The sequence below is a fragment of the Lissotriton helveticus genome, chromosome 11, assembly GCF_964261635.1.
Source record: "Lissotriton helveticus chromosome 11, aLisHel1.1, whole genome shotgun sequence".
NCBI classification, from domain to species: domain Eukaryota; kingdom Metazoa; phylum Chordata; class Amphibia; order Caudata; family Salamandridae; genus Lissotriton; species Lissotriton helveticus.
Genome location: NC_136072.1, coordinates 349,403,664 through 349,429,873, shown reverse-complemented (window position 1 = coordinate 349,429,873; position 26,210 = coordinate 349,403,664). Strand labels below are relative to the sequence as shown.

Sequence of the window (26,210 nt, the reverse complement as noted above, 5' to 3'; positions counted from 1 at the left end):
TAATTCCAGAAAAAAGGGGCTTGATTTGCCCGTGTTCAAGCTATCTCACACTCTCACAACATCACACAGATCAATATATGTGGATAAGTGGGTGTAAAATAACCGTTTAGTCACTCTGACATACTGTGTGAGAAAGTGACTATCAACGTTCATACACTATAGTGTAAGCATTTCTAAATGCATGCATAATTTTTATAAATAAAGCATCATTGAATCTAGGCGGTGGGAGGAACTAGGACTGATCTTACTGGGGGGGAGAGTTTCAGGTACTTCACGGGTATGGGAAATTAGCCTGTTCTGCTTAAAACATACTCTGTAATAATAGAAAACAAAGAGGTGGATTGTAGAGGGCATTGCCGGGCTTGCCGGGCGGAGCGGGATTGTTCGTAAACATGCCGCGGTAAAATGCCACACGTCGATGATCAAAATCCCTCTGGAAATAAACTCGGAGTTTAAAAACTTATAGTTTTGCTGAAGTCAGAGGCCGTTGTGCCTACATGCTATCCAGAACTCCCCGCAACCGCCCATGACTGTCAGCGGTGGAGATATGCGGCAGTGAGTTCCGGGTGTGGGGGGGCTACGCCTCACGTGACTGGTGAGAGAGTAGGTTGCTATGGCTACCGGCGAGGCCACGGGTAAAGTGGCCTCATGGTCTCAGTTGGCGAGACGGAGGGGGCGTGTAGGAACGTTGCGATTACGACCATGAAAAGGGGCCTGAATTATGCCAAATGTACATTAGCATAAAGGACAAGACGGAAGAAACTACGTAATTAAATCGTGCAAATAATGCTAATTAAATGGTGCTCATTCCAAAAGGTAGTAAATTGTGCACGATCAATCCAATGGGGATCAAATGCAATAATGTAGCCCCGCTGGTATGGGGGCAGTGTGTATGCATACATATGGGTGAAAATTAAGGTAATATATATGAATACATAAGGGTGAAAATTGAAACCCAGTGTAAAGAAGGCATTTGCATTTAGAGAGAGGTGTGGGTGGTCCTCTCAGAGTGAAAATGTATGCTTCACAGACTTAGTATTAATGCCTAAGTGATACTGGGCAGCACAAATGGGGTAAACGTGTGCTGCTTTATCTCTGGAGGACAGTGCCCCATGGAATATTATCATTCAATCCAATTGTGTGTGTGGAAAGTCTGTAGATCCAACGTTGCTCTTTCTCAAAGAGCTGTTGTTGTATGTTATTGCCTCTTTGAATCTGTTTGATCACAGTCCATTCCATATTGTTGGGGGTGTGATTCATTTCAAGAAAATGGTCAGTCAGTTTGGTGGCACTTTTTCTGCATCGAATGGTACTGCGATGTTTGCAAATCCTTAGTTTTATCTTCCTACTTGTCATGCCAACATAGGATTTGTTGCAAGGACATTTGATCAGATAGACAACATTGGTGCTGTTACAGTTGTGGTTCCAGACTTTCCCAGGTTCCAGGGACAGTGTTTTAGTGTTTCTGGTTAGGTGGCATACACTGCAGTCTCCGCAGCGGAAGTGGCCCGTCACATCAGGGAGGCCCCAGGCTTTTGTTACTGACTGGGCCTTGTTCAGTTTAGTGTCCTTGGGTTGAGTATTCACCAGAGAGTCTTTTAGGCTGTGGGATTTTTTGAAAGAGAATAAAGGTTTTTCCCAGTGTAGATTCACTGTGTTCAGGATCGACCAGTGCTTGTTGATGGATCTAGTCATAAGGTTGTATGCAGTATTAAAGGTGGTGACGCAAGTGAGCGGTATTTCTTTTCTTATTCCTGTATTGATTTTGTCTTCCAAGAGCGCCTCTCTCGGTTGGCTACGTGCTCTCTTTTGACACTTCCGGATAATCTTTTTTGGATACCCTCTCGCTGTAAGTTTGCCTGAGAGTACTTTAGCTTGTGCCTGGTAGTCGTTGGTTTTGCTGCAGTGGCGGCGGAGTCTCAGATACTGGCCATAAGGTAGATTCTCCCTTAATGGTCGCGGATGGAAACTCTCAAACCTCAGTAGGTTGTTCTTGACACTGGGTTTGTGATAAGTTTTTAGTTTCAAGCGGTTGTTCTCCTTGGTTATGGTGATATCAAGAAACACCATGGTATCTTTGTCATGGCTGTTAGTGAATTTCAAATTGGGGTCGCAGGTATTAATCCAAGCGATGACTTCTTGGAGTGTTTCTACCAGTCCTTGCCATATGGCAAGGACATCATCAATATACCTTTTCCAGAAACTGATGTGGGAATGGAATGGGTTGTCATCACTCAGAATGAACCTCTGTTCGAAGTCATAAACGTAGAGACCTGCAACGCTAGGGGAAAAAATACTGCCCATAGACGTACCCCCTGCATGTAATACAGAGAGTCTTCAAACTCAAAGTAGTTCCTTTTCAGTGCCAGTCTAGCACATTCTAAGATGAAGGATTTAGGGGTGTTGTAGGTCCAGAGACTGTAATTCAGAGTTATTTCAAGGACTGAAATGGTGCCATCTTGTGGTATGCTTGTATACAAGCTTTCAATGTCGAAGCTCAACAGAATGGTACTTTCATCTACAATGATGTCTTCAAGTAGTCTTAGTAGGCTCTTAGTGTCCTGTAGGTAGGTCGAGGTTTTTTGTACAATCGTTTTCAGGAAGAAATCGCAAAACCGGGACAGAGGTTCCAGTAGTGAATCAATCCCAGATACAATCGGTCTTCCGGGAGGCGGCATCTTACCTTTGTGCATTTTGGGCAGGATGTAAAAGTAGGGGATTTTTCCTCCTGTTTTGCATAGAAAGTCTGCTTCTTGTTTGGAGATTTTTCCAGCTGTTTCTGCGGGATCCACCAAAATTCCTGAACTCCAGTCTCAATTCATCAGTTGGGTCGGGTTGTAAAAGTCTGTAGTTCCTCCCGTCATTCAGGAGTCTGTGGCATTTGGCACGGTAAGTAGTGATGTCAAGGACCACTACCCGACCACCCTTGTTGGCTGCTTTTATAATGATGGTCTCACAAATTTTTAGGTTTGACAGAGCATCGTTTTCTGCTCTACTCATGTTTTGGAAGGCGGGGGAAACTGTCATGCTTTCAACATTGTTAAACACCGCTTGTTCGAAGGTTAGTACTTCAACAGGGATGGTGTGAGGTGGTGGTAAAAAGTTACATTTTAAACGCAGTCCTGTCTCATTGGGGTTTTCACTTGGTGCAGGTTCTCCTTGTTTTTCAAAGAATGCCTTGAGTCTAAGTTTCCTGAAAAACGTTGTCAATTCGCAATGGAGCTGGAATTTGTCGAGGCGAGCGGTAGTTACGAATCCAAGTCCATTGTTGAGGACTTTTTCTTCAATGGTTGAAAGGGGCCTAGACGACAGGTTGGTGACTAGGTTTTGTTGTTGCCCGTTCCTGCTTGTGCCTTGCTCCGGGTGTAGCTGCCGACCGGGTCCTCCTCCTCCCATTGTACTTGGTTCGCTGGTTTTCTTCTTCCTCTGCCTCTTCTGCTTTGGCCTAAAAAAGGCGGTCATAACGGATTGGGTTGAAAAGGGGGTGGTTGGAAGGGAGGTTGCCACCCATACATAGGGTAGTGTTGTGGATGGTTGTATGGTCCTTGGAAGGCAGGTGGAGGATGTTGGTTGTACAGTGGCCAGTTGTTCTGTGCCCTGTATCTATCTCTGTTTCTGTTTGCCGCTGCCTGTACTCGACCCGCTGCTTTCATTCGAAATGGGAGAAAATCAAGGACTCTCATACTCCACTGAGGAGGTTGGTGCCATCATGAGCAACCTCTCGATGTTTGCTGATGCAAGCATTGCACAAACAATATATCAGACGACGGATTGGGAAAGACTCTCCAAAATGAAAAGGAATCGAATAAGAACCATTTTACATGGAACAATTATGAAAGAATACCTGACTAACAACATGGCACCCAAAGGACTCCTGGTTAAGAATGCGCCACGCATTTTCATGGATGACCCCGCATTCAGGAAGGACTGGGCCCTCATCGCATGGCATTGCACACACGACTGGATCGTGCTAATCCTAAAAACACCACAACGTCTATGTGAAGCTATAATGATAGAGATCCAAACAACTGAAAACCACATAAAAACAACTCTGACTGGATACAAGAAGAAGCTTGATGAACTCAACAAGGAAATCAATGAATACAGGAATAATTTGACACAGCAAAAAGTAAAAAAATTCCACAAAGACCTCAAGCGCTTCTCCTTTGTGAAAGCTTACCCCTACTCTGACCCTGATTTTGCGGCACCGCAAAAAAGTGACAATGACACTGATACCTCTAGCAACACCGCCAATGAAAGCAGCGGGTCGAGTACAGGCAGCGGCAAACAGAAACAGAGAGATAGATACAGGGCACAGAACAACTTGCCACTGTATAACCAACATCCTCCACCTCCACCAAGAACCCGACGAACCCAGAGCCAATAACTGAGCAGCGACTTGCCATGGTTTTTTATTATGTACTGGATATATAGCAATTATTCTGGGAAAATGTATACATGGAAAAATCGGTATGAAAGACACCTATGTATTTTTGAAATGGGAACAAAATATAGAGTTTAGAAACAGTAGATATTTGCACATTTACGAAATTGGGAATACCCATACTAGCATGAGAATTAAAGGTCATTTTTCAAAATGATTTATTTTTTTACACATTGTCTTTCATTTGAAAGGCAGAAAGTCCATAGGTAATAACAGTTGCTCTACAATTCTGTGTTACCCTAAGCCCCCTGATAAAAAGAGTACCTCACTTGTGTGGGTAGACCTAGTGCTCAAAATGCAACATGTACACACCACATTTTCACAATGAAAAACTAACCTTTTTTTTGCAAAGTGCCTAGCTCTAGTTTTTTTAACCATAGCTCTGCTGGCACCTAGGGAAACCTAGCAAACCTATACATTTTTAAAACTAGACACCCAGGGGAATCTACGAAGTGGAGATTGGATTGACTCTCACCAAGTTCTGTTACCCAGAATCTCTTGCAAACCTAAAAAAATGTAAAAAAACCCACATTTTCCTCACATTTCTGTGGTGGAAAGTTCTCGAACCTGTGTGGATCCACAAAATTCTACCCACCCCGCGTTCCCCAAAGTCTTCTGAGAAAAATGGTACCTCACTTGTGTGGGTAGGCCTAGTGCCCGTGACAGGAAACGGCCAAAAACGCAACATTCACACACCACATTTTCACAGGGAAAAATTACCATTTTTTTGCAAAGTGCCTAGCTGTAGTTTTTTAGCCCTAGCTCTGCCGGCACCTAGGGAATCTAGTAAACCTATACATTTTAGAAAACTAGACACCCAGGGAAATCCAGGGTGGGGTGACTTCACTGGCTCTCACCGGATTCTGTTACCCAGAATCCCTTGCAAACCTAAAAATTGTAAAAAAACCACATTTTCCTCATATTTCTGTGGTGGAAAGTTCTGGAATCTGCGTAGATGCACAAAATTCCAACCACCCCGCGTTCCGCAAAGTCTTCGGAAAAAAATGGTATCTCACTTGTGTGGGGAGGCCTAGTGCCCACGACAGACAACGGCGCAAAACGCAACGTGGACACACCACATTTTCACCGTGAAAAATTAACCGTTTTTTCAAAGTGCCTAGCTGTCGTTTTTAACCCTAGCTCTGCTGGAACCTAAGGAAACCTAGAAAACCTATACATTTTTCAAAACTAAACACCCAGGGGAATCCAGGATGGGGTGGCTTGACTGGCTCTCACCAGATTCTGTTACCCAGAATCCCTTGCAAACCTAAAAATTGTAAAAGAAAACACATTTTCCTCACATTTCTGTGGTGGAAAGTTCTGAAATCTGCGTGGATCTAAAAAATTCTACCCATCCAGCGTTCCCCAAAGTCTTCAGAGGAAAATGGTACCTCACTTCTGTGGGAAGGCCTAGTGTCCGCGACAGGAAACAGCGCAAAACGCAACGTGGACACACCACATTTTCACATTGAAAAGTGACCCTTTTTTTGCAAAGTGCCTAGCTGTAGTTTTTTAACCCTAGCTCTTCCGGCACCTAGGGAAACCTAGCAAACATATACATTTTTCAAAGCTAGACACCAAGGGAATTCCAGGATGGGGTGACTTGACTGGCTCTCACCAGGTTCTTTTACCCAGAATCCCTTGCAAACCTTAAAAAATGTTTTTAAAAAACACATTTTCCTCACATTTCTGTGGTGGAAAGTTCTGTAATCTGAGTGGATCCACAAATTCCACCCACTCCTCGTTCGCCAAAGTCTTCTGAGAAAAATGGTACCTCACTTGTGTGAGTCAGTCTAGTGCCCGCGACAGGAAACGGCCCAAGACGCATCATGGACACCCCACATTTTCACAGTGAAAAATGACCCTTTTTTTGCAAAGTGCCTAGCTGTAGTTTTTGAACACGATCTCTACCGGTACCTAGGGAAACCTAGGAAACCTATACATTTTTAAAAACTAGACACCCAGGGAAATCCAGGATGGGGTGACTGGACTGGCTCTCACCAGGTTCTGCTACCCAGAATCCCTTGCAAACCTAAAGAATTGTCAAAAAAACACATTTTCCTCACATTTCTGTGGTGGAAAGTTCTGGAATCTGCATGGATTCACAAAATCCCACCCACCCCGTGATTCCCAAAGTCTTCCGAGAGCAATGGTACCTCACTTGTATGGGTAGGCCTAATGCCCTCAACAGGAAACGGCCAAACGCAATGTGGACACACCACATTTTCACAGTGAAAAATTTCAATTTTTTTGCAAAGTGCCTAGCTGTAGTTTTTGAGCTTTAGCTCTGCCAGCACCTAGGGAAACCTAGCAAACCTGTACATTTTTAAAAACTAGACACCGGGGGAATACCAGGATGGGATGACTTCACTGGCTCTCACCAGATTCTGTTACACAGAATCCCTTGCAAACCTAAAAAATTGTCCAATAAAAACAATTTCCTCACTTTTTCTGTGGTGGAAAGTTCTGGAATATGCGTGGATCCACAACATTCCACTCACCTCGCACTGCCCAAAGGCTTCCAAGAAAAATGGTATCTCACTTGTGTGGGTAGGCCTAGTGATCGTGACAGGAAACGGTGCAAAACAAAATATGGACACACCACATTTTCACTGTGAAAAATGACCCTTTTTTTGCAAAGTGCCTAGCTGTAGTTTTTTAACCCCAGCTCTGCCGGCACCTAGGGAAACCTAGCAAACATATACATTTTTGAAAAAGAGACACCCAGGGCAATCCAGGATGGGGTGACTTGACTGGCTCTCCCTAGGTTTGGTTACCCAGAATCCCTTACAAACCTAAAATATTTTTAAAAAAAAACAGATTTCCCACACATTTCTGTGGTGGAAAGTTCTGCAATCTGCCTGGATCAACAAAATTCCACCCAGCCCGCGTTCCCCGAAGTGTTTCAAGAAAAATGGTACCTAACTTGTGTGAGTAGGCCTAGTGCCCGCGACAAGAAACGGCCCAAAGCACAACGTGGACACTCCACATTTTACAGTGAAAGCTGACAATCTTTTGCAAAGTGCCTAGCTGTAGTTTTTTAACCCTAGCTCTGCCGGCACCTAGGGAAACCTAGCAAACCTATACATTTTTTAAAACTAGACACCCAGGGGAATCCAGGATGGGGTGACTTAACTAGCTCTCACTAGGTTCTGTTATCCAGAATCCCATACAAACCTAAACAATTGTCAAAAAAATCACATTTTCCTCACATTTCTGTGGTGGAAAGTTCTGGAATCTGAGGGAATCCACAAAATTCAACCCACCCCGCATTCCCAGAAGTGTTTCAAGATAACTGGTACCTCACTTGCATGGGTGGGTCAAGTACCCACGACAGGCAAGGGCCTAAAACGTATTGAGGAGAAATCAAAATGACCTATCACAAAACAATCTGGTTTTGCAAGGGGGGTCACCTGGGTTTTTGGCCAGGGCTCGGTAGCCATCTTGGGAAACTACAAAAACCAATCATTTCTAAAAACTAGACACCAGGGGGAGTCCAGCAAGGTATGACTTGCAAGGATCCCCCAACATTTTCCTACCCAGAATGCCCTGAAAACCTCAAATTTATCTGGGAAAATCACTTTTTTCTCATATTTCTGTGTGGGAATGTTCTGGAATCTACGTGGATCCACAAATTTCTTACCACCCAGCGTTGACCCAGGTCTCCCAATAAAAATGGTACCTCACTTGCGTGGGTGGGTCAAGTGCCCGCGACAGGCAAGGGCACAAAGCATATTGGGGAGACATCAAAATAACCGATCAAAAACAACCTGGTTTTGCAAGGGGGGGGGTCACCTGGGTGTTTGGCCTCGGGCTCAGCGGCCATCTCAGGACACTACCAAACCCATACATTTCTGAAAACTAGCCACCCAGGAGAGTCCAGCGAGGTATGGCTTGTGTGGGTCCCCCAACATTTTCCCACCCAGAATGCCTTGTAAACCTCAAATTTCTCTGAAAAAACACGTTTTTTTCTCATATTTCTGAGTGGGAAAGTTCTGGAATCTGTGTGAATCCACAAATCTCCTACCACCCAGCGTTCACCCAAGTCTCCCAATAAGAATGATACCTCACTTGCATGGGTGGGTCAAGTGAATTTGGAAAAGGGGGGTGGTGATGGACAGAGTTTCTGAATGATGCAGAATACTCTTACCAAGTCAAGAGATCATGGTTTTAATCCATCCCCGTTTTTTAGCTCACTGCACCATCCCAGCTCAGAACCTGGCTATATGCAAATTAGTCTGTTCCTGTCCCAGTGCATGATGGGAACAGGGCAAACCAAACTACCAAGCCAATTCTTATACTGGGAAGGAAACAAGCTTCCGGGGACCGGTTTCTGGCATCACAGCCTTCTTCGGCCCGGCTTGCTTGAATCCTGATGGTGCAATGAGCAAGGGACTCACGTCTGAGTATACCCTCCCACACATAGTGTGGATAAAACCGAATTTGGAAAAGGGGGGTGGTGATGGACAGAGTTTCTGAATGATGCAGAATACTCTTACCAAGTCAAGAGATCATGGTTTTAATCCATCCCCGTTTTTTAGCTCACTGCACCATCCCAGCTCAGAACCTGGCTATATGCAAATTAGTCTGTTCCTGTCCCAGTGCATGATGGGAACAGGGCAAACCAAACTACCAAGCCAATTCTTGCACTGGGACAGGAACAGACTAATTTGCATATAGCCAGGTTCTGAGCTGGGATGGTGCAGTGAGCTAAAAAACGGTGATGGATTACAACCATGATCTATTGACTTGGTAAGAGTATTCTGCATCATTCAGAAACTCTGTCCATCACCACCCCCCTTTTCCAAAATGGGTGGGTCAAGTACCTGCGACAGGCAAGGGCCCAAAACGTATTGAGGAGACATCAAAATTACCTATCACAAAACAACCTGGTTTTGCACACAAGTGAGATATCATTTTACTCGGGACACTAAGGAGAATGCTGTGGGGTAGGACATTTGTGCTGGCATGTTTATTCCACTCAAAAATATGTGGAAAATGTGTTTTGTTCAGCAAAATGTGAGGTTTGCAGGGGATTCTGGGTAGAGAAATGTTGGGGATCCACACAAGCCACACCTTATTGGACTCCCCAGGGTATCTAATTTTCAGAAATGTGTGGGCTTGATAGGTTTCCCTAGATGGGGGTGAGCCCGAGGCCAAAGAACCAGGTGCCCACCCCTTAAAACCAGGTAGTTTTGTTATAGGTAATTTTGAAGTCTCCACAGTACGATTTGGGCCATTTCCTGTTGCAGCCATTATGCCTACCCACACAGGTGAGGTACCATTTTTATTGGGGGACCTGGGGGAATGCTGGGTGGTAGGAAATTTGTGTCAGCCCAGTGATCCTACAACTTCCCCACACAGGAATGTGAGAAAAAATTGATTTTTTCAACACAATTTGAGGTTTGTAGGGGATTCTGGGTAGGGAAATGTTGTGGGACCCATGCAAGCCATACCATGCTGTACTCCCACAGGTGTATAGTTTTCAGAAATGTGTGGGTTTGGTAGGTTTCCCTAGATGGCCGCCGAGCCCGGGACCAAAAACCCAGGTGACCCCCCTTGCAAAACCAGGTTGTTTTGTGATGGGTCATTTTGATGTCCCCTCAATACGTTTTGGGCCCTTGCCTGTTGCGGGTACTTGACCCACCAACACAAGTGAGGTACAGTTTTTATCTGGAGACCTGGGTAAATGCTGTGTAGAAGGAAATTTGTGGATCCATGCAGATTCCAGAACTTTTCCACACAGAAATTTGAGGAAAAAAGTGATTTTCTTTCAGCTAAATTTGAGGTTTGCAGGGGATTCTGGGTAGGGAAATGATGGGGGACCCACACATGCCATACCTTGCTGAACTTCCCTGGGTGTCTAGGTTTTAGAAATGTGTGGCTTTGGTACGTTTCCCTGGATGGTCGCCGAGCCAGGGGCCAAAAACTCATAGGACCCCTCTTGCAAAACCAGGTTGTTTTGTGATAGGTAATTTTGATGTCGCCTCAATAGGTTTTGGGCCCTTGCCTGTCGCCGGTACTTGACCTACCCACACATGAGAGGTACAATTTGTCTCGGAAGACTTTGGTGAATGCAGGGTGGGTGGAATTTTGTGGATCCACACATATTCCAGAATTTTCCACAACAGAAATGTGAGGAAAATTTATTTTTTTGGACACATTTTGAGGTTTGCATGGGATTCTGGGTAATAGAACCTGGTGAGAGCCAGACAAGTCACCCCATCCCCAATTCCCCTGGGTGTCTGTTTTCAAAAATGTATAGCTTTGCTAGGTTTCCCTAGGTGCCGGCAGAGCTAGGGTTCAAAATCTACAGCTAGGCACTTTGCAAAAAAAGGGTCATTTTTCACTGTGAAAATGTGGTGTGGCCACGTTGCGTTTGGGCTTTTTGATGTCACAGGCACTTGGCCTACCCACACAAGTGAGGTACCATTTTTCTCGGAAGACTTTGGTGAATGCAGGGTGGGTGGAATTTTGTGGATCCACACATATTCCAGAATTTTCCACAACAGAAATGTGAGGAAAATGTATTTTTTTGGACACATTTTGAGGTTTGCATGGGATTCTGGGTAACAGAACCTGGTGAGAGCCAGACAAGTCACCCCATCCCCAATTCCCCTGGGTGTCTGTTTTCAAAAATTTATAGCTTTGCTAGGTTTCCCTAGGTGCCGGCAGAGCTAGGGTTCAAAATCTACAGCTAGGCACTTTGCAAAAAAGGGTCTTTTTTCACTGTGAAAATGTGGTGTGTCCACGTTGCGTTTGGGCTTTTTCATGTCACGGGCACTTGGCCTACCCACACAAGTGAGGTACCATTTTTCTCGGAAGACTTTGGGGAATGCGGAATGGGTGGAATTTTGTGGATCCACGCAGATCCCAGAACTTTCCACCACAGAAATAAGAGGAACATATGGTATTTTTACAGATTTTGAGGTTTGCAAGGGATTCTGGGTAACAGAACCCGGTTAGAGCCAGACAGGTCACCCCATCCTGGATTCCCCTGGGTATCTAGTTTTTAAAAATATATAGGTTTGCTAGGTTTCCCTAGGTGCCGGCAGAGCTAGGGTTTAAAATCTACAGCTAGGTACTTTGCAAAATAGTGTCAGCTTTCACTGTAAAATGTGGTGTGTACGCGTTGCGTTTTGGGCCGTTTCCTGTCGTGGGCACTAGGCCTACCCACACAAGTGATTTACCATTTTTCTTGGAAGACTTTGAGAAATGCTAGGTGGGTAGAATTTTGTGGATCCACGTATTCCAGAACTTTCCACCACTGAAATGTGAGGAAAATGTGGTTTTTTTCAATTTCTTTAGATTTGCAGGGGATTCTGAGTAACAGAACCTAGTGAGAGTCACAGAAGTCACCCCATCCTGGACTCTCAGTGTCTAGTTTTGAAAAAATATATAAGTTTACTATGTTTCCCTAGGTGCTGGCTGCGCTAGGACCCAAAATCCACAGGTAGGCACGGCACATTCTGAAAAAAAAGTCAGTGCCTAGTGGGCTTTCTGCCGCCCTGTGGAGGGGGAAAATCAGGGGCTATTGCCCCAATATGCCCCACAGGGGGACAGAAAGACTGTGGCTATTCATTTGGGGGGTAGGGGGATTGAGATGCCCATTCCGGTCAGCCCCCACCCATGCGTATAATAAAGCTAGCATATTCACTGGTGCATAGTGGGCTTTCTACCCCCCTGGGGGGGCAGATCAGGGGCTACTGCTCCCATCTGCCTCCTGCAAGGGGCAGAAAGATTGTGGCATTTTTTGGGGGGTTGGTGGGGGCATTGGCATGTCAACTCTTGGCAGCCCCCACCCCAAAAATTGGACGAAAAAAAACCCTGGTGGCAAGTGGGCTGTTCCCCCCCCCCCGGGGGGGTGCAGATAAGGTGCTATTGCCCCATCTGCCTCCCAGGAGGGTGTAGAAAGACTGTAGCATTGTTTATTTGGGTGGGTCCTTGACATGCCCATTATGGGCAGCCCCCACCCCTACCTATATAAAAAAAAATCCCTGGCGCTTAGTGGGCTTTATGCCCCCCAGTCGGGCTGATCAGGGGCTATTGCCCCCATCTGCCTCCTGGGGGGGCAGAAAGTCTTTTGTTTTCTTTGCATGCCCATTCTGGGCAACCCCACCCCGGGCCTATGAAAAAAAATATTTCCTGGCATCAAGGGAGCTTTCTGTCCCCCCAGGGGGGCAGCTTGGGATCTACTGCCCCCATCTGCCCCCCAGGGGGCAGAAAGACTGGAATTTTGTGGCGGGAGGGGTGGGGGAATTGGCTTGCCCATTTTGGGCAACCCACACCCCTAAATTCATCTGGGGAGAACAAAACCTGCACCTAGTGGGCTTTCCGTCCCGGGGGGGGCTGATTGGGGGCTACAGTCCTGATCGTACCTTTTCAGCTGGGGTGGGGGCATTGGCATGCCCATATTGGGCAGTACCCGCCCGCAATTATAATTTAAAAAAAATCTGTGGTATCTAGTGGTCTTTCTGCTCCCCCGAGGGGGCAGAAAGATTGTACATTTGCAGCAGGGGGGTGGGGGCATTGGCATGCCCATATTGGACAGCCCCCACCCCAAATTAAAATATAAACAAAAATCCCTGGTATCTAGTGGGCTTTCTGCCCCCCAGGGGGGAAGATTGGGGGCTACTGCCCTATCTGCCCCTCAGGGGGGGCAGAAAGACTAAATTTGCCCAAATTCATATGGGGAGCAAAGGCCCTTGCCAAGGGGCCCCTCCCCCTCCCTGATGTCTAGGGTGTGGAACCCTGCTTGGGCACCGAAGGGGTTAAGATGCATCTTTATTCTCTTTTAAAGGAGAAGGCTGGCATCCTAGCATTTGTTTGCATTTTATACACAGAATAAACAGACAAACAAAAGATAAAAACTCCATTACAGCTCAGATTGTGGGAGTTCCATATTTTGACACAAATTGAAAGAGTAAGTTACGCAGCATCTTTTTTTTAAAGGGTGGGAATCCCAGGCATAGGCTGTTTTGCCTTTGTAATAATAAAAGGCAACTGGAGTTTAGCACAAGATATTAAAGGAAAATCTAGAAGAATATCTTTATCTAATAGTGAGACTGTCATTAAGAATGGATCTTAATTCCAATGGAAGCTAGGACAAAATCATTGGGACTGAGTTAAGGTGATCTAATTATCATGTATGGAAATACAAGCAAATCTAAATGCAAGACGTTACATGGCAACATATGGATAGGTGTTCTTAATTATTTCTAAGTAGGTGGGACTTTTACTGGGATCAATTCTTCAATTCTACTTTCCCCACTCCTTATATGATCTCCATATTTCATTCCGCTAGTGTCTCGTTTGATCCTTACAAAAAAATCACCCAATCTCCACATAATATTAATTTTATTAACTATATGATATCCTGTTTTTAGCTCTTTATGTTCTCTATTAGTCATAGTTTACCATCTACCTTATCCTTACCCTGTTCAACACCTACATGATCCCCTTGGCCAACATCGCTAGAACCAACAGACTACATATCATATCCAAGGCCGAAGACCCCCAGCTAATCCTCTTGCTTTCGGAAGACCACTCCTCCACTAGGGCCAACATGCGGATTTGCATGACAAGCATCGCACACTGGATGAAAGACAACTGCCTTAAACTCAACACAAACAATACAGGAGCACTGATCTTTAGGAAAAATACCTCGTCGTGGAAGGACTCCTTGTGGCTTTCCGAACTTAAAACCCTTGCCAACTCTGTCTGACCATGCCCCCAACCTCATCATTGACAGCAAGCTCCATGACAAACCAGATCAAAACTGTCTCCTTTGCCTGCTTCCTTATCCTTCGCATGCTCTGTAAGTTCTTCAAACGGCTCCCCGTCAAAACTAGAAAAAAAGTTATTCAAGCCCTAGTCATCAGCCGGCTGTACTATGGAAAGGCACTCTACACAGGAATTACTGCACACTTCTTGAAAAGATGACCGACAAAACACAGAACTTGGTAACCAGACTCATCCTCGACCTCCCAGATTAACTCACATCACCCCTACCTCAAGAAGCTTAATTTGCTGCCCATTCAGAAGAGATGCCAATTCAAAATGTTCCTCAACACCTGCAAAGTACTGCACAACCTAGGACCATCATACATCAACCACTGCATGAACTTCCACCAACCCACCAGACACCTATGCTCAACCTCTCTCTCCCACACCTCCCACATCTACCGAAGCAACAGTGGATGTCGCTCCTTCGCCTACCTCGCTGCCAAGTCCTGGAAAGAGCTCTCTCTTCACCTCCAAACCTTATCCTCTCTGCTGGAATTGAGGAAAGGGCTCAAGACCTGGCTGTTCAACTGAACCCCCTCCACTGCAGGGTTCATAGCTCCTGGAGACCCTCACGGGTGATTAGCTGCTCTTTACAAATGCTGTGTGATTCTGAATATCCATTCTTCACCAATTTGTATTCTTTTCATTCTTTTTAGCTTTCTTCATTTCAACCCTTATGACATCAAAAGCCTGTACCTTCTTAACTGCACCCTCCCTTACTTGAACTTCTGATACCTGCACCTAACTAATTTTACACTTTAGCTAAAATTGGCATCCAGTATTTTTAACTAATAGGTCAGATTTGTTTTAACATTTTATGTACCTCCTTCTGTAATTCACCGTGAACTTAACACTTACTTTTGTTTTATACTACACTGTGATTATTTTCTGCACAGTTCAATATCATGATTAATGGAATGTAACCAGTACCATGTGGCAATATAGTGCCCACCCTGTCTATTTTTTTTGATGATGCTCTCTTCTGATACTTCTCCAATTCATGGTCTTTGCACTCTATTTGATTTGCCATGCAACATTTTTAATTAGGCGTTCACATTTTTTTAAAATTATGTGGATTACTCGATATACACAGTGGACGTAATACTTTTGTTTTATGCTATTTTGTGATTACTCGCAGCAAAGTCTTATGTCATGATTAGTGTAATAAGTACTAGACTTTATGATTGTATTTCTTTCTATTTACACTAACCGATTTTAAAATTTTATCTTGTTATTTTTTATGTATGTTTTGATGTTTCTGGGAACCTAAAAAAGCACCTATTTACAATGTTGCTCAGAAAGCCTCCGACCGCTGGTCGGAGGCTTTTCGTCTGCCATTCTAGGTTCAGACTCCGACCGCCATATTACAATGACGGCGGTCGGAGTTTAAACTGGCTGGGAATTCTGACTTGGTTCCAAAGAGCTAGTCAAGCCCCTCTGCCAGTCGGAATGGCCTCATAACACCTAAAGGACGGCATTCCCCCCATCGGGATTATGATGCCACTTTCTGAAAGCATTTTAAAGATGGCCTTTCCTACATGGAACTGCTGTTGGAAAGTTTCTTTGGGGGCCCCTAGCAGGTCCCCTTGCCCCCTGACCCTCCGCATATGGCCCTGGGTGCACCTATGGTGCCCCCTTCACATCCTGCACCGTGTGCTTGCCGCACAGTGCAGGGATGTGTAAATACTTCAATTTTCCAATGGCAGCTTGTTCTGTGGTGGGTTCTGGCCCGTCGCACAAGCTCCCATTGACAAATGGAAGTTTGCGACCACACCATCTGCAGTCGCATCCTAATTGAGGTGTGGGAACCACTGACTTGATGCCAGTTGGTTCCTCATTGCAGCGATGCCGGTCAAAGGCAACTCTGACCCACATCGTAATCAGGGCCAAAGTATTTTGATTAATACCATGGTATGTTTTTCAACATTGATATTTACTGTCTTTCACAGTTATGTGTGCATTTATGGGTGATTATCCTACAGTGTTGTTAGTTACACTTTGGCACAATGACTGAAAAATCCTGACACACTCTTTAACCACTGTAATATGGGCTTTGTTCACAATTACATGGATAACCCTTCACAATAATCAATAGATTTTGGCAGATTGGTGAGGACTAGTCTGGAATATGGATCGGTCAAATTATGGTTTAATGATGATAATAAACTAATAAAGCAGTAGGTGATAGTTTAGCCCATAAATGGATGCTAAACCAAGATTGGGAAATTCTGTTACAATGCCAAGAAAATAACGGCAATGAGACTGTGCTCTCTGCTGATTCACTGATTTGTGTTAAAAACAGATGTTATTATTTTCATTACAGGTACAGCATACACATTTGACTTTGTATGTAAATCTATCATAAACGCATTCAACAGTAGGCATTGTTACATTTTCTTCATTTGTCCAGCATATTGATGTAGATACCCAGCATTCTCCCCTACTCTGTCTTACCCCACTATCCACTCTGTATTGTCTTACATTTCAGCTTGAGGTGTCCATTGTATCTCTCCCTCTGGGAGCCCAGAGTGTCGTATTCAGGAACCCCATATATTTTTAACTTCTTGGGGCATCCACGGGCTTTGTATGTTGTTTTTTCCCCCCGCCATATATAGGTCCAACCCTACTCTTCATTCATGTTGTGTGGGTGGTGTATTCCTCCGTCAGTGGCATGCCACGTCTCGTTTGGCCACTACTAGACCTAGATTTGCTAGCAGAAACTTGGTTCTGGGTAGGTCTATTTCTGTGGGTATTTTCAGTCTGCTGATTCACTGATGTTGATTCTGAGAGTAAATTTATGGAACTTATTGGAAAATGTCAATCTGCTTGTTGGGTCAATGCCACACTGACATCCTCTCTGACTCATGTCTGTCTCTTTCCAGAAATGTATCTTGCATCTCCTCAGCCTAAGAACTCCATTGGATGGTGCTGCAAGTCCGAAGCAGAGTTTAAAAAATGCAAAGACTTCAGTGATGCAATGAAAACATTCAGGATGTCACTTTCCTGCATTAAGAAGAGCAACACGAAGGAATGCCTGCAAGCAATTGAGGTTCGTAAAAAGGTTTTAACAAAGAAGAAAGTATGAATTTGTATAGATTTTCCTCGTAACGAGTGGTAAATACCTAAAAGCCGGATCATCCTAAGGCTGAATGATCTGCATAGTAAGGTTTCTTGTTATTTTCGGACTGCACATTTATATCTTTTTATATCCTATTTTTTTACCAATGTTCTCCAGTTCTAAGTCTTCTAAAAAATAGGTCTAATAATTACCTGTTATCTATTTAATCACATAATCTTCAGATCACGACAGAGAGCAGTGAGCCATCTTTCGGCTTTTTAACCCCTTCCGTGCTCCCGTTGGCCGTTGGCCGTTGGCCATCGCGAGCACTACCTCGCTGGTGCTGCGAACGGCCAACGGCTGACCCGCCCCGCCCACTCTGTGGAACGCCCGCACTGCGGCAAAATGATCGCTGCGATAAACGGGTTAAGAGAAAGCACTGCAAAAGCCAGTATGTGTGGCTTGCATTTTCTGTTGCAAGCCAGACCTACAGGCCTTGCTATTGCTCAGGAATCAATAATGTATTTGTACAGATATAGGAATGGAAAGGTATGGAAAAGCAGAAGTAAGGGCACTGAGACGTGGCAAGGAATTGCAACGAGCAAGGGAGGAGCCAGCCAGGATATCGGTGGAATTCATTCTGTGAGGAATCTGAGAGCATTAAACCTTCTGTAGGAACTCACTGTGCTTCAGTGTGTTACTTAAGTGCCACTTTTGGCAACGAGGACCGGACACATCCACCTGGGACCCAATGCCTGCTGATGTACTGTTTCCCACCTTAAGTGAGACTTCTGTTTGCAAGCGTCATTTCTGCTTTGGAATGGCTGCTCACTCTGTCGTTCCTGTGCTTGCTCTGCTTTGCACTTTGAGCCTTTGTAAAGAATGCATGAATGAATGAATGAAATATAGCGCAGAATGGCTACTCAAGAGTGTGTCCCGGCACTGATACAGATAGGCAAAAAGGGAAGACCATAGACAAATAGGGCAAATCACTCTATTTGAGAAAACTGCCCTCACTCACATACCAAGGTATGTGGCATGCTTCATCGGGCCTGCTTACAATACGCCCTGGTGTATCCCCACACAGGGCGGAGCATGTGTGGGGACACACCATTTCGCCCTATGTCGACGTTTACACCACAACTGGCAGTCCTCCCACCTCAGATTGCGGCTTTTGAGGCAGCAGTGATCCATGACTTGGAATCATTAAATCTGGCAAACTCAGGTCACTTCTCCAACCTCTCGAATCGGGAAAAGGAAGCACTGAAGGAATTGGGGTCAAACAAAAAAATTATTTTGAAACCTGCAGATAAGGGCGGGGCGACCGTAATCATGGACGTTGAGACCTACCGAGGTGAATGTTTGCGCCTCCTGGCTGACCCGCGTACTTACCAGAAACTGAGACAAGACCCTACGGAGGAGATCACCACAGAAATTGTCATTATGGTAGAGGAGGCCAAGGCGAATGATTGGATTACACAGCAAGAAGCGGAGTTCCTTGTGAAAAAACAACCAAGGACTCCGTACTTCTATGCCTTGCCGAAGATCCACAAAGCAGTGCGACCCCCTCCCGGGAGACCCATTGTCTCCGGGATGGGGTCCCTGCTGGAACCCCTCTCTGAGTTCTGCGATTTCTATTTGAAACCTATGGTCCAGAAACTACCCACCTACCTAAGGGACACACTAGATGTTTTAAATTTGCTGAAAGAGACACCGTTCAACCCTGATGAGGAATTCCTGATAGGGCTTCACATCGAAGCCCTATATACAAATATACCGCTACGGGAAACCCTCAGGGTTTTGGAAACACTACTTTTTGAACGGGAGTGGCCCTATGAAACACCACAGACATTCATTTTACATCTGGCCGAAATTGCTTTGACCAGGACATTTTTTGAAATTGAGGGGTCACTATATCTCCAAACCCACGGAACTTCAATAGGGGGTTGCCTTTGCCCCTAGTTTAGCAGGGCTATACGTGGGGGCTTTCGAGCAAATGACAATCCTTGATGCCAATGGCCCATGGGCGAACAACCTGCGATTGTGGCGTCGTTACATCGATGACGTCCTAGTGATTTGGAGGGGCGAGAAAACATCTGTTGACCACTTTTTGGAGTGGCTCAACGCCCAGAATCCGTTCCTCCATTTCACTTCGACAGTCACTAAAACCCATTTACCATTTTTGGACCTAATGATTGAACCCTCTAATGGCACCTTAAAGACCAAGGTCTTCCATAAACCGACGGACAAGAATTCCTTATTGGATTTTGGGAGCTTCCATCCTCGCTCCCTACGGGAGAATTTACCAGTGGGACAATTCTTCCGTATCCGTCGTAATTGTTCGGATAAGGAGGATTTTGTGGCCGAATCAGAGGTGTTGTCTGTGAAACTACAACAGCGGGGTTATCCACAAAAAGTAATCAAAAAGGCTAAGAAAAGGGCCCTCAATGCCAATCGTGAGTTACTACTCACGAAAAATGTTAGATCTGAAATGAAAAAGCCAGTATTTGTGTCAACCTTTAATACGGCATCACACCATATAAAACGCCTAGTCCTGCAGAATTGTAAAATACTTAATACCGGAGGGATGAACATTGAAACACCACTTTTTTCATTTAGGCGCAGTCAAAACCTGAAGGATCTCCTGGTACATACCAGAACCAGGGGTCTGGGGGGAATGAGGGAAACCAACATACTACCTGGTTTACCAAGATTGACTGGTCACACTAGGTGTGGCTCATGCAGCGTCTGTCACCTCACACGCAACTCTAAAACCATTGACCTTGGCCTTCGCACTCCCTGGGAACAGAGATCCCATACCAACTGCAATTCCCAGGGAGTGATATACTTGATTACATGCTCCTGCCAACGAAGGTACGTGGGGATGACAAGTAGAAAAGTGCGCGTGAGAATTACAGAACACCGCAGTACAATAAGATGTGGAAAGACCAACACTCGACTCACGGCTCACTTTCATGAAAAAGGACATGGCATAGATGACTTGGAGTGGACCGTCATCGAAAAAATCCAACTAGGAAGATACCAAACAGATGATCAAAATCTTTTGCTTCGGCGGGAGCAAGGATGGGTGTATCGATTAAAAAGTCATTTTGTAGGACTTAATGATGACATCCCATGGCAGGCACTGAGCAGACAGTAGATTGCCACTAATAAATCAGGCGGTCTAGTTCCATCTCCTAACAAATTCTGTTGAGAATGACGATAAGCCCCTAATGTTAAATGGAGGCTTCCATGACATATGATTATCTCAGTATCGTGTCCTCCCCGTAATTCCGAGTGGTTTTTCGGTCTACCTGACAACTAACCCGAACACCCACATATAGGACCCTGGGGTGTTAATAAAGAACGTGAGTGAGGCAACAGTGAAGCACTGTATAGGGGGTATACCCTGCTAAAACGGCAGATATTCAACCTGAATTTTAGATATTATTACCCCCTACGGATAGAGCATATTCAGGAGCTTCGTTATATCACTCATCACTCATCAAATGGCCGATATGATGCCTGGGGTATGCCCGGTCCCTGAGCGAGTGTTCCCCTTCCATAGATCGGCGTTATCAGTAAGCTCCTACAGCTTTTTGTGTTCGGGACACTCTACCAATTATCATTGTCAGATCAGGGTCTACTACAGGAATATGTAAAATGTGAAATATATGATTTTTTATCCAATTATACAGCGCGACAGGAGTCTTGAACTCTGAACGCGTAACAGTACACTTTGAGTAAACTACATTTCCCATGGGACCAAGTACGAGTGGGAGGGAGAGCATACAACGTGACGACGTCATTGGCGCGGTCAAGTGGGACGCCCAAACAGGTTTCCGACATTTATTTAACAGAGAGACACGGCGCGTATTATCTGCGCGGTGTCACGGTTTGTGGGTGATTAAGCCATGACGGGCCTACGGAACGGTAAGGAGAGGGCTCTAGGGGGTGAGCGCTTACAGCGCAGGTGATTGCAAAGACCCGATGTAGGCACCGCAATGCTAAACAGCAGTCTCAACATTTCTAACAGAAGGTGCACATCGGGAGGCGGAGTTTTTAAAGGTAACATCTTCACCCGCATTTATTTTTCAGATTGTGTTCTTTGGCGTCCTTCCCACCGGACACCAGTTCGAGTTTGTAATATATATAAACTCGGTAAGTGAACTACATAATATATACCACCTAGAGCGGGGGCACCTAAACAGTAAGAGTTGTAGGTTGTAGTATAAAGATGGTCCCTCGAACATGGAGTGGGGCTAGGTACTAGGTACGAGTGATTACGCTATTACAAGGACATGGATAAGTGCAAGGAATTGTTTCTTGTATATATTTGGTTATACATGGACAAGTGACAAGTTGAGCAGGATTCCGTGTATAATACGTTATCGGGGTCTCTGGCTCTACACTAGACAATTAGCTCTAAAGGGTATAGAATAGATGTGACATGAAGAGAATGAAAGAAAGAGTATGCATATACTAATAAGGGGTTGCACCATCTTCTCTTTCTGCTATAGTGAATGTTCTCCCGCATTTGAGGGGACACTCTTCACACATAATACAGGAGAGGTACGGATCGATTAGACCTACCCCCTCTTGGGGTACTATTATCCGAAGTACGGAGGAACCCAGAGTGACACTAAATGCGACGGTCCTGAAGAAGACCGGAGTGACCTTACAGGCGCATACAGAGCGGTCGAAACATGTTGACTCTGGCAGTGGTAGGAGGGAAGCCTTGAGGTTCCTAATTATCTCTTTGATGCTTTTTCCCATCCTCTTTCATTTTTTAATCCTGGTAGGGGTGTCAAGAAAAGTTTAATAAAGGTTGCGTTCTGGTTGACACCTTTAATCAGTTTTAATCACTCCTCATACTGCACTTTTTGTCGCACTTTTTGGTTGTGATCACTTGGTGTTTGCATAATTTTCACCAACTTATGTGTTACGTGTTGTCTATGTCTACTTGTCCTGACTATATGTCGTGTTAAGAGAAATGTATTATTTTTTCCCCCTCCCTCATGCTCCGCCCTGTGTGGGGATACACCAGGGCGTATTGTAAGCAGGCCCGATGATGAAGCATGTCACATACCTTGGTATGTGAGTGAGGGCAGTTTTCTCAAATAGAGTGATTTGCCCTATTGGGGCCCTCTCTGTTTGTATATTTCATTTATGTTACTCTATACACCCCTCATGTGCGTATATTTGAGGTTCTTGGGGGTCTGGGGTGGTAGAGTTTAAACTGATCTGACCCTCGCCCCTCTTTCGTGTTTGAATAAGACCATAGACAACACTGCTAAGTTTTGAAAAGCCACATTTTCAGCAGTTTCTTAAAAACTGAAATCTCAGAGATGGAGTGTATGGCTACTGGGAGCCTGTTCCAGGCCTGGGCTCCTGAGAAACCAAAGGATCGGCCACCCATCCAAGCCAAACGTACTTTAGGAGTACAGGCGCGGTGGGAGGAGGAAGATCTTAGGGTACGGGCTTGGGTGTAACAGATGACTCTTCTAGTAAGGTAGCTGGCTCCTTTCCCATGGAAAGCCTTAAAAAAGACAATAAGTGCCTTAAATTTGATCCTCTCCTTCAATCTAAGCCAATGCAGTTATTTAAGAAGGGGAGCCATAGAGGACCTGGGTTTGGGTTGGAGGATTGCCCTAGTTGCGGCATTTTGTACTACCTGTAAGCACTGTACAAGATAAGAGGAAAGTCCCAGATAAACACATTTGCGTAGTCCAGTCTTGATGTCACCAATTCCTGGACCACTATTTTCCTCCATTCTAGAGTGAACAGAGGGAGACATTTTTTCAGCAAACGCAGGATGCCGAAGCAAGAGCACATTAATGCTTGAACCTGGGATTTCATGGACAAAGTGTTATCCATCAATACTCCCAGATTTCGAACAATTGACTGCTTGGTGTACAGTGGCGAATATTCTTCAGACCACCAATCGTTCCAATTACTAACCGTAGGTTGGCCAAAAACAACAATCTCAGATTTATCCGAGTTGCATTTAAGCTGATTAACCTTAAGCCACTGAAGACCTTGGAGAAACACACTCTGATACTGGCACCATTGAAATTAGATCCTTTTTCGCAGGTGAAAATCAGTTGCGTGTCATCCGCATAGGATATTATCTTTACACCAGCTATATTCGCCAGGGGGGACAGATACAGAATAAAAAGAGTAGGGCTAAGAATGGAGACCTGGGGAAACCCAACGCCCATGGCTGGCATAGTTGCTGAAAAAGGGGGAAGCCATACCTCTTGACTTTTGTCCCGCCGACTCCCAGATTCCTCAATCTGTCAATTAGTCACTCGTGCAGGACAGTATCAAATGCTGCTTACAGATTGAGCAATATCAGGACAGCCCTTCCACCCTGACCCAATATCCCTCTAATGTATATATAATGTGATTCTGCCTCTTTCTGAAGGGCCACAACCTCTTCCTGTTTGGATGAATGTCCTGGTTAGGAGCCCTCCGCTCTGATGATTGCTTTAGGGAGGAGCTCCTTGTTAAGTCCAAGGGCACTGGAACCACCACGGAAGCGTCCCTAGCAACTGATGCTACCTTGCAAGGGACCTTATACTCTATCCTTGCTGGCATATGTCAACAGTGAAAAAATAAACAAATACAGACTGTCTGGAGTAAATGAGAGATGGACCATGGGCCTGCAAATTTCAAAGGGTTTCCATACTCTGAGGCAGTTCATGAACTAACTTGCTTGCATTTCGTAGAAACAATCCCCTCACAGTGCATTTTTAACATTATTATGTGGGGTACCGTAATCTCCCAATCACTGCGAATGCAAGCCACCTTGCACCAGGGAACTTTCTGCATCACATTTTCTAGTGCCATTACATTTAGCACCAACTCAGGAGTTTACATTGCAGATGTTTTGTGAACAGAGTTTTATTTCTGGCCACAACCCAGGAAGTCCCTGGTGCACTTAAAGAACGATGGGACCAATAGTTCAAACATTTTGAAATGCATCTTGCTGCCATTGAAGGAACAGAGTACCGGACCTCGGTTCCAGCAGCTATTTCTGGGCTGAATCTGGGATCGAACTGACCCCGGAAAACATGCTGAATGTGTCCTGGAGTCATTTTTTAACACTGGGACATAATTCAACAGTGACCTAAAATGCGGTCTGCATTCCGCTTGCAGCAGACAGCGACGGGTCTTTCCTATTTTAACTTCCAGCCGGGCACAAAGGCCTGATGTAAAGTGTCATCAGCCCTTCTTTTGTTCAAGTTTTACCGTACCTACATGCCAATGCAATGGGAGGAAACAAGGGCACAGAGCAAATCACTTCACAAGTACAAAACTATGATTTGGAGGCAGGTTTACGACTTGTTCAACCCTATGTAAGAAATGTGCATGCTCTGTAAGAATGCAAGATTTTTCTGTGTGTATGAGTAATCACACAAATAATGATTTATATAGCACCCGCTATTTTTTTATTTAATTTTATGACAGCTAGATACACAATAACTCGTGCAAGTGTAAAAATCAATGCTCAGGAAATGTTACATAAGACAATGAGGGTTGTAAGGGGTAGGAATCACATATTGTCTGTACTTGTCGGCATTATATGTTGCGTGATTAGGTGGGAAAAACACAGTCAGAATATAAAACGTAACGCAATGATTGTTGTTGTTTATACTAACAAGGCTTTATTACTTCCCAAAGGAACCATTCTTTTCAATCTTAAAATAGCAGATTGAGCAAAAACAATAAGGATCTAAACTCATGACTTACAGTTTGCATGGCGCTCCTTGATACCGGTAAAAGGATCACTGTGCAATATTAGAAGGATTGCAACTTATGAACTGGAAGCAAAAAAATTATCTCAGTGTCAAAAGCAGTAACCCACTTACCTTTCTATGTGACAAACAAATCTGTGATGTGCATGTTACATCATGCTCTTTGCTGTAGACAAATTAACTCTATGTGCTAAGCGCCAAGACACCTTTGGGCATTTGCGCGCTTAAAAAATATTATCAGTATCAATATGTGTAACTTTATGAGTCAAACTTAGCTGGAAAAAATACAGAACTGTCCTGGAGCTGTGCTAACCTGTAAAGTTAACTTTCTACTATCCTAATCGCCTCAAATTGCTGGGCACACAAAGACCCAGCAGCAGGTGTATTAACCTTGCAAGATGTTTTAAAATGTAGCTTCGTTGTGGCCAATTCATCTAGAATAGATTTACTGTCACAAATGTCCTTGGAGGTAATTTCTTTGCAGGACATTATTTTTCGAAATACATCTATACATTGAAAGTTAGGCTCTACATTTGAAGCTCCACCCCCTTTCCTCTGTCATACCATGACCCCCAATTTATGGGTTCCCGGAGTTAATTTCCCAGAGTTATTTTTTTCCAATTCCAGCACTGTTGATCAGATAGTCATGAGAACTATGTGCATGAAAGATTTTTCCGTCACAAGGACCTTCATTTAGACAAAGTAATCAGCACCATCAAAAGCGCAGAGCGAGCTGCAGAGGGAAAACAAATTCTGCCAAAAAAAAAATCAGATTCACCAGCTGCTGAAATGAATGTAGTAAGAACTTGAAATGAACTGACCAAACCAAGGAATAAGATATTGTCGAAAGAAACCAAATATGATGGATGAATCAGGCAAAAATGCATGTTATCAGTGTGAGTGACTCAGTGCTTAATTTGTAAAATATTAAGTCCAAGTGCTAAAATTTTTGTAGGAGGCCACACCAACGTTCCCTGGGGCTCCACCCACTTATTCAGTTGATTCCACCCAGATCATCAACTGGCACTGAAAGCGACATGTAATACCCGATCTGAATTCCTACCTTGGTAATATGATGGTTGACTTGAAACACGTGTTGGTTTTCCAGCACCTTGGGAAAGATATCTTAATAAAATCAAGGCAACACCGCATAAGAGACTGG

The 26,210-nt window shown here is 44.6% G+C and overlaps 1 protein-coding gene across 2 annotated transcripts in view; it reads left to right on the top strand.

Moving 5' to 3' along the window:
• LOC144791089 (serotransferrin-A-like) overlaps positions 1–26,210 on the top strand; it is a 302,511-nt gene that overhangs the window by 16,607 nt on the left and 259,694 nt on the right. For both annotated transcript variants that reach the window (XM_078665746.1, XM_078665745.1), the window contains exon 2: positions 17,113–17,279. In XM_078665746.1, coding sequence (XP_078521872.1) covers positions 17,113–17,279 — 167 coding nt within the window. The remainder of the gene's footprint in view (positions 1–17,112; positions 17,280–26,210) is intronic.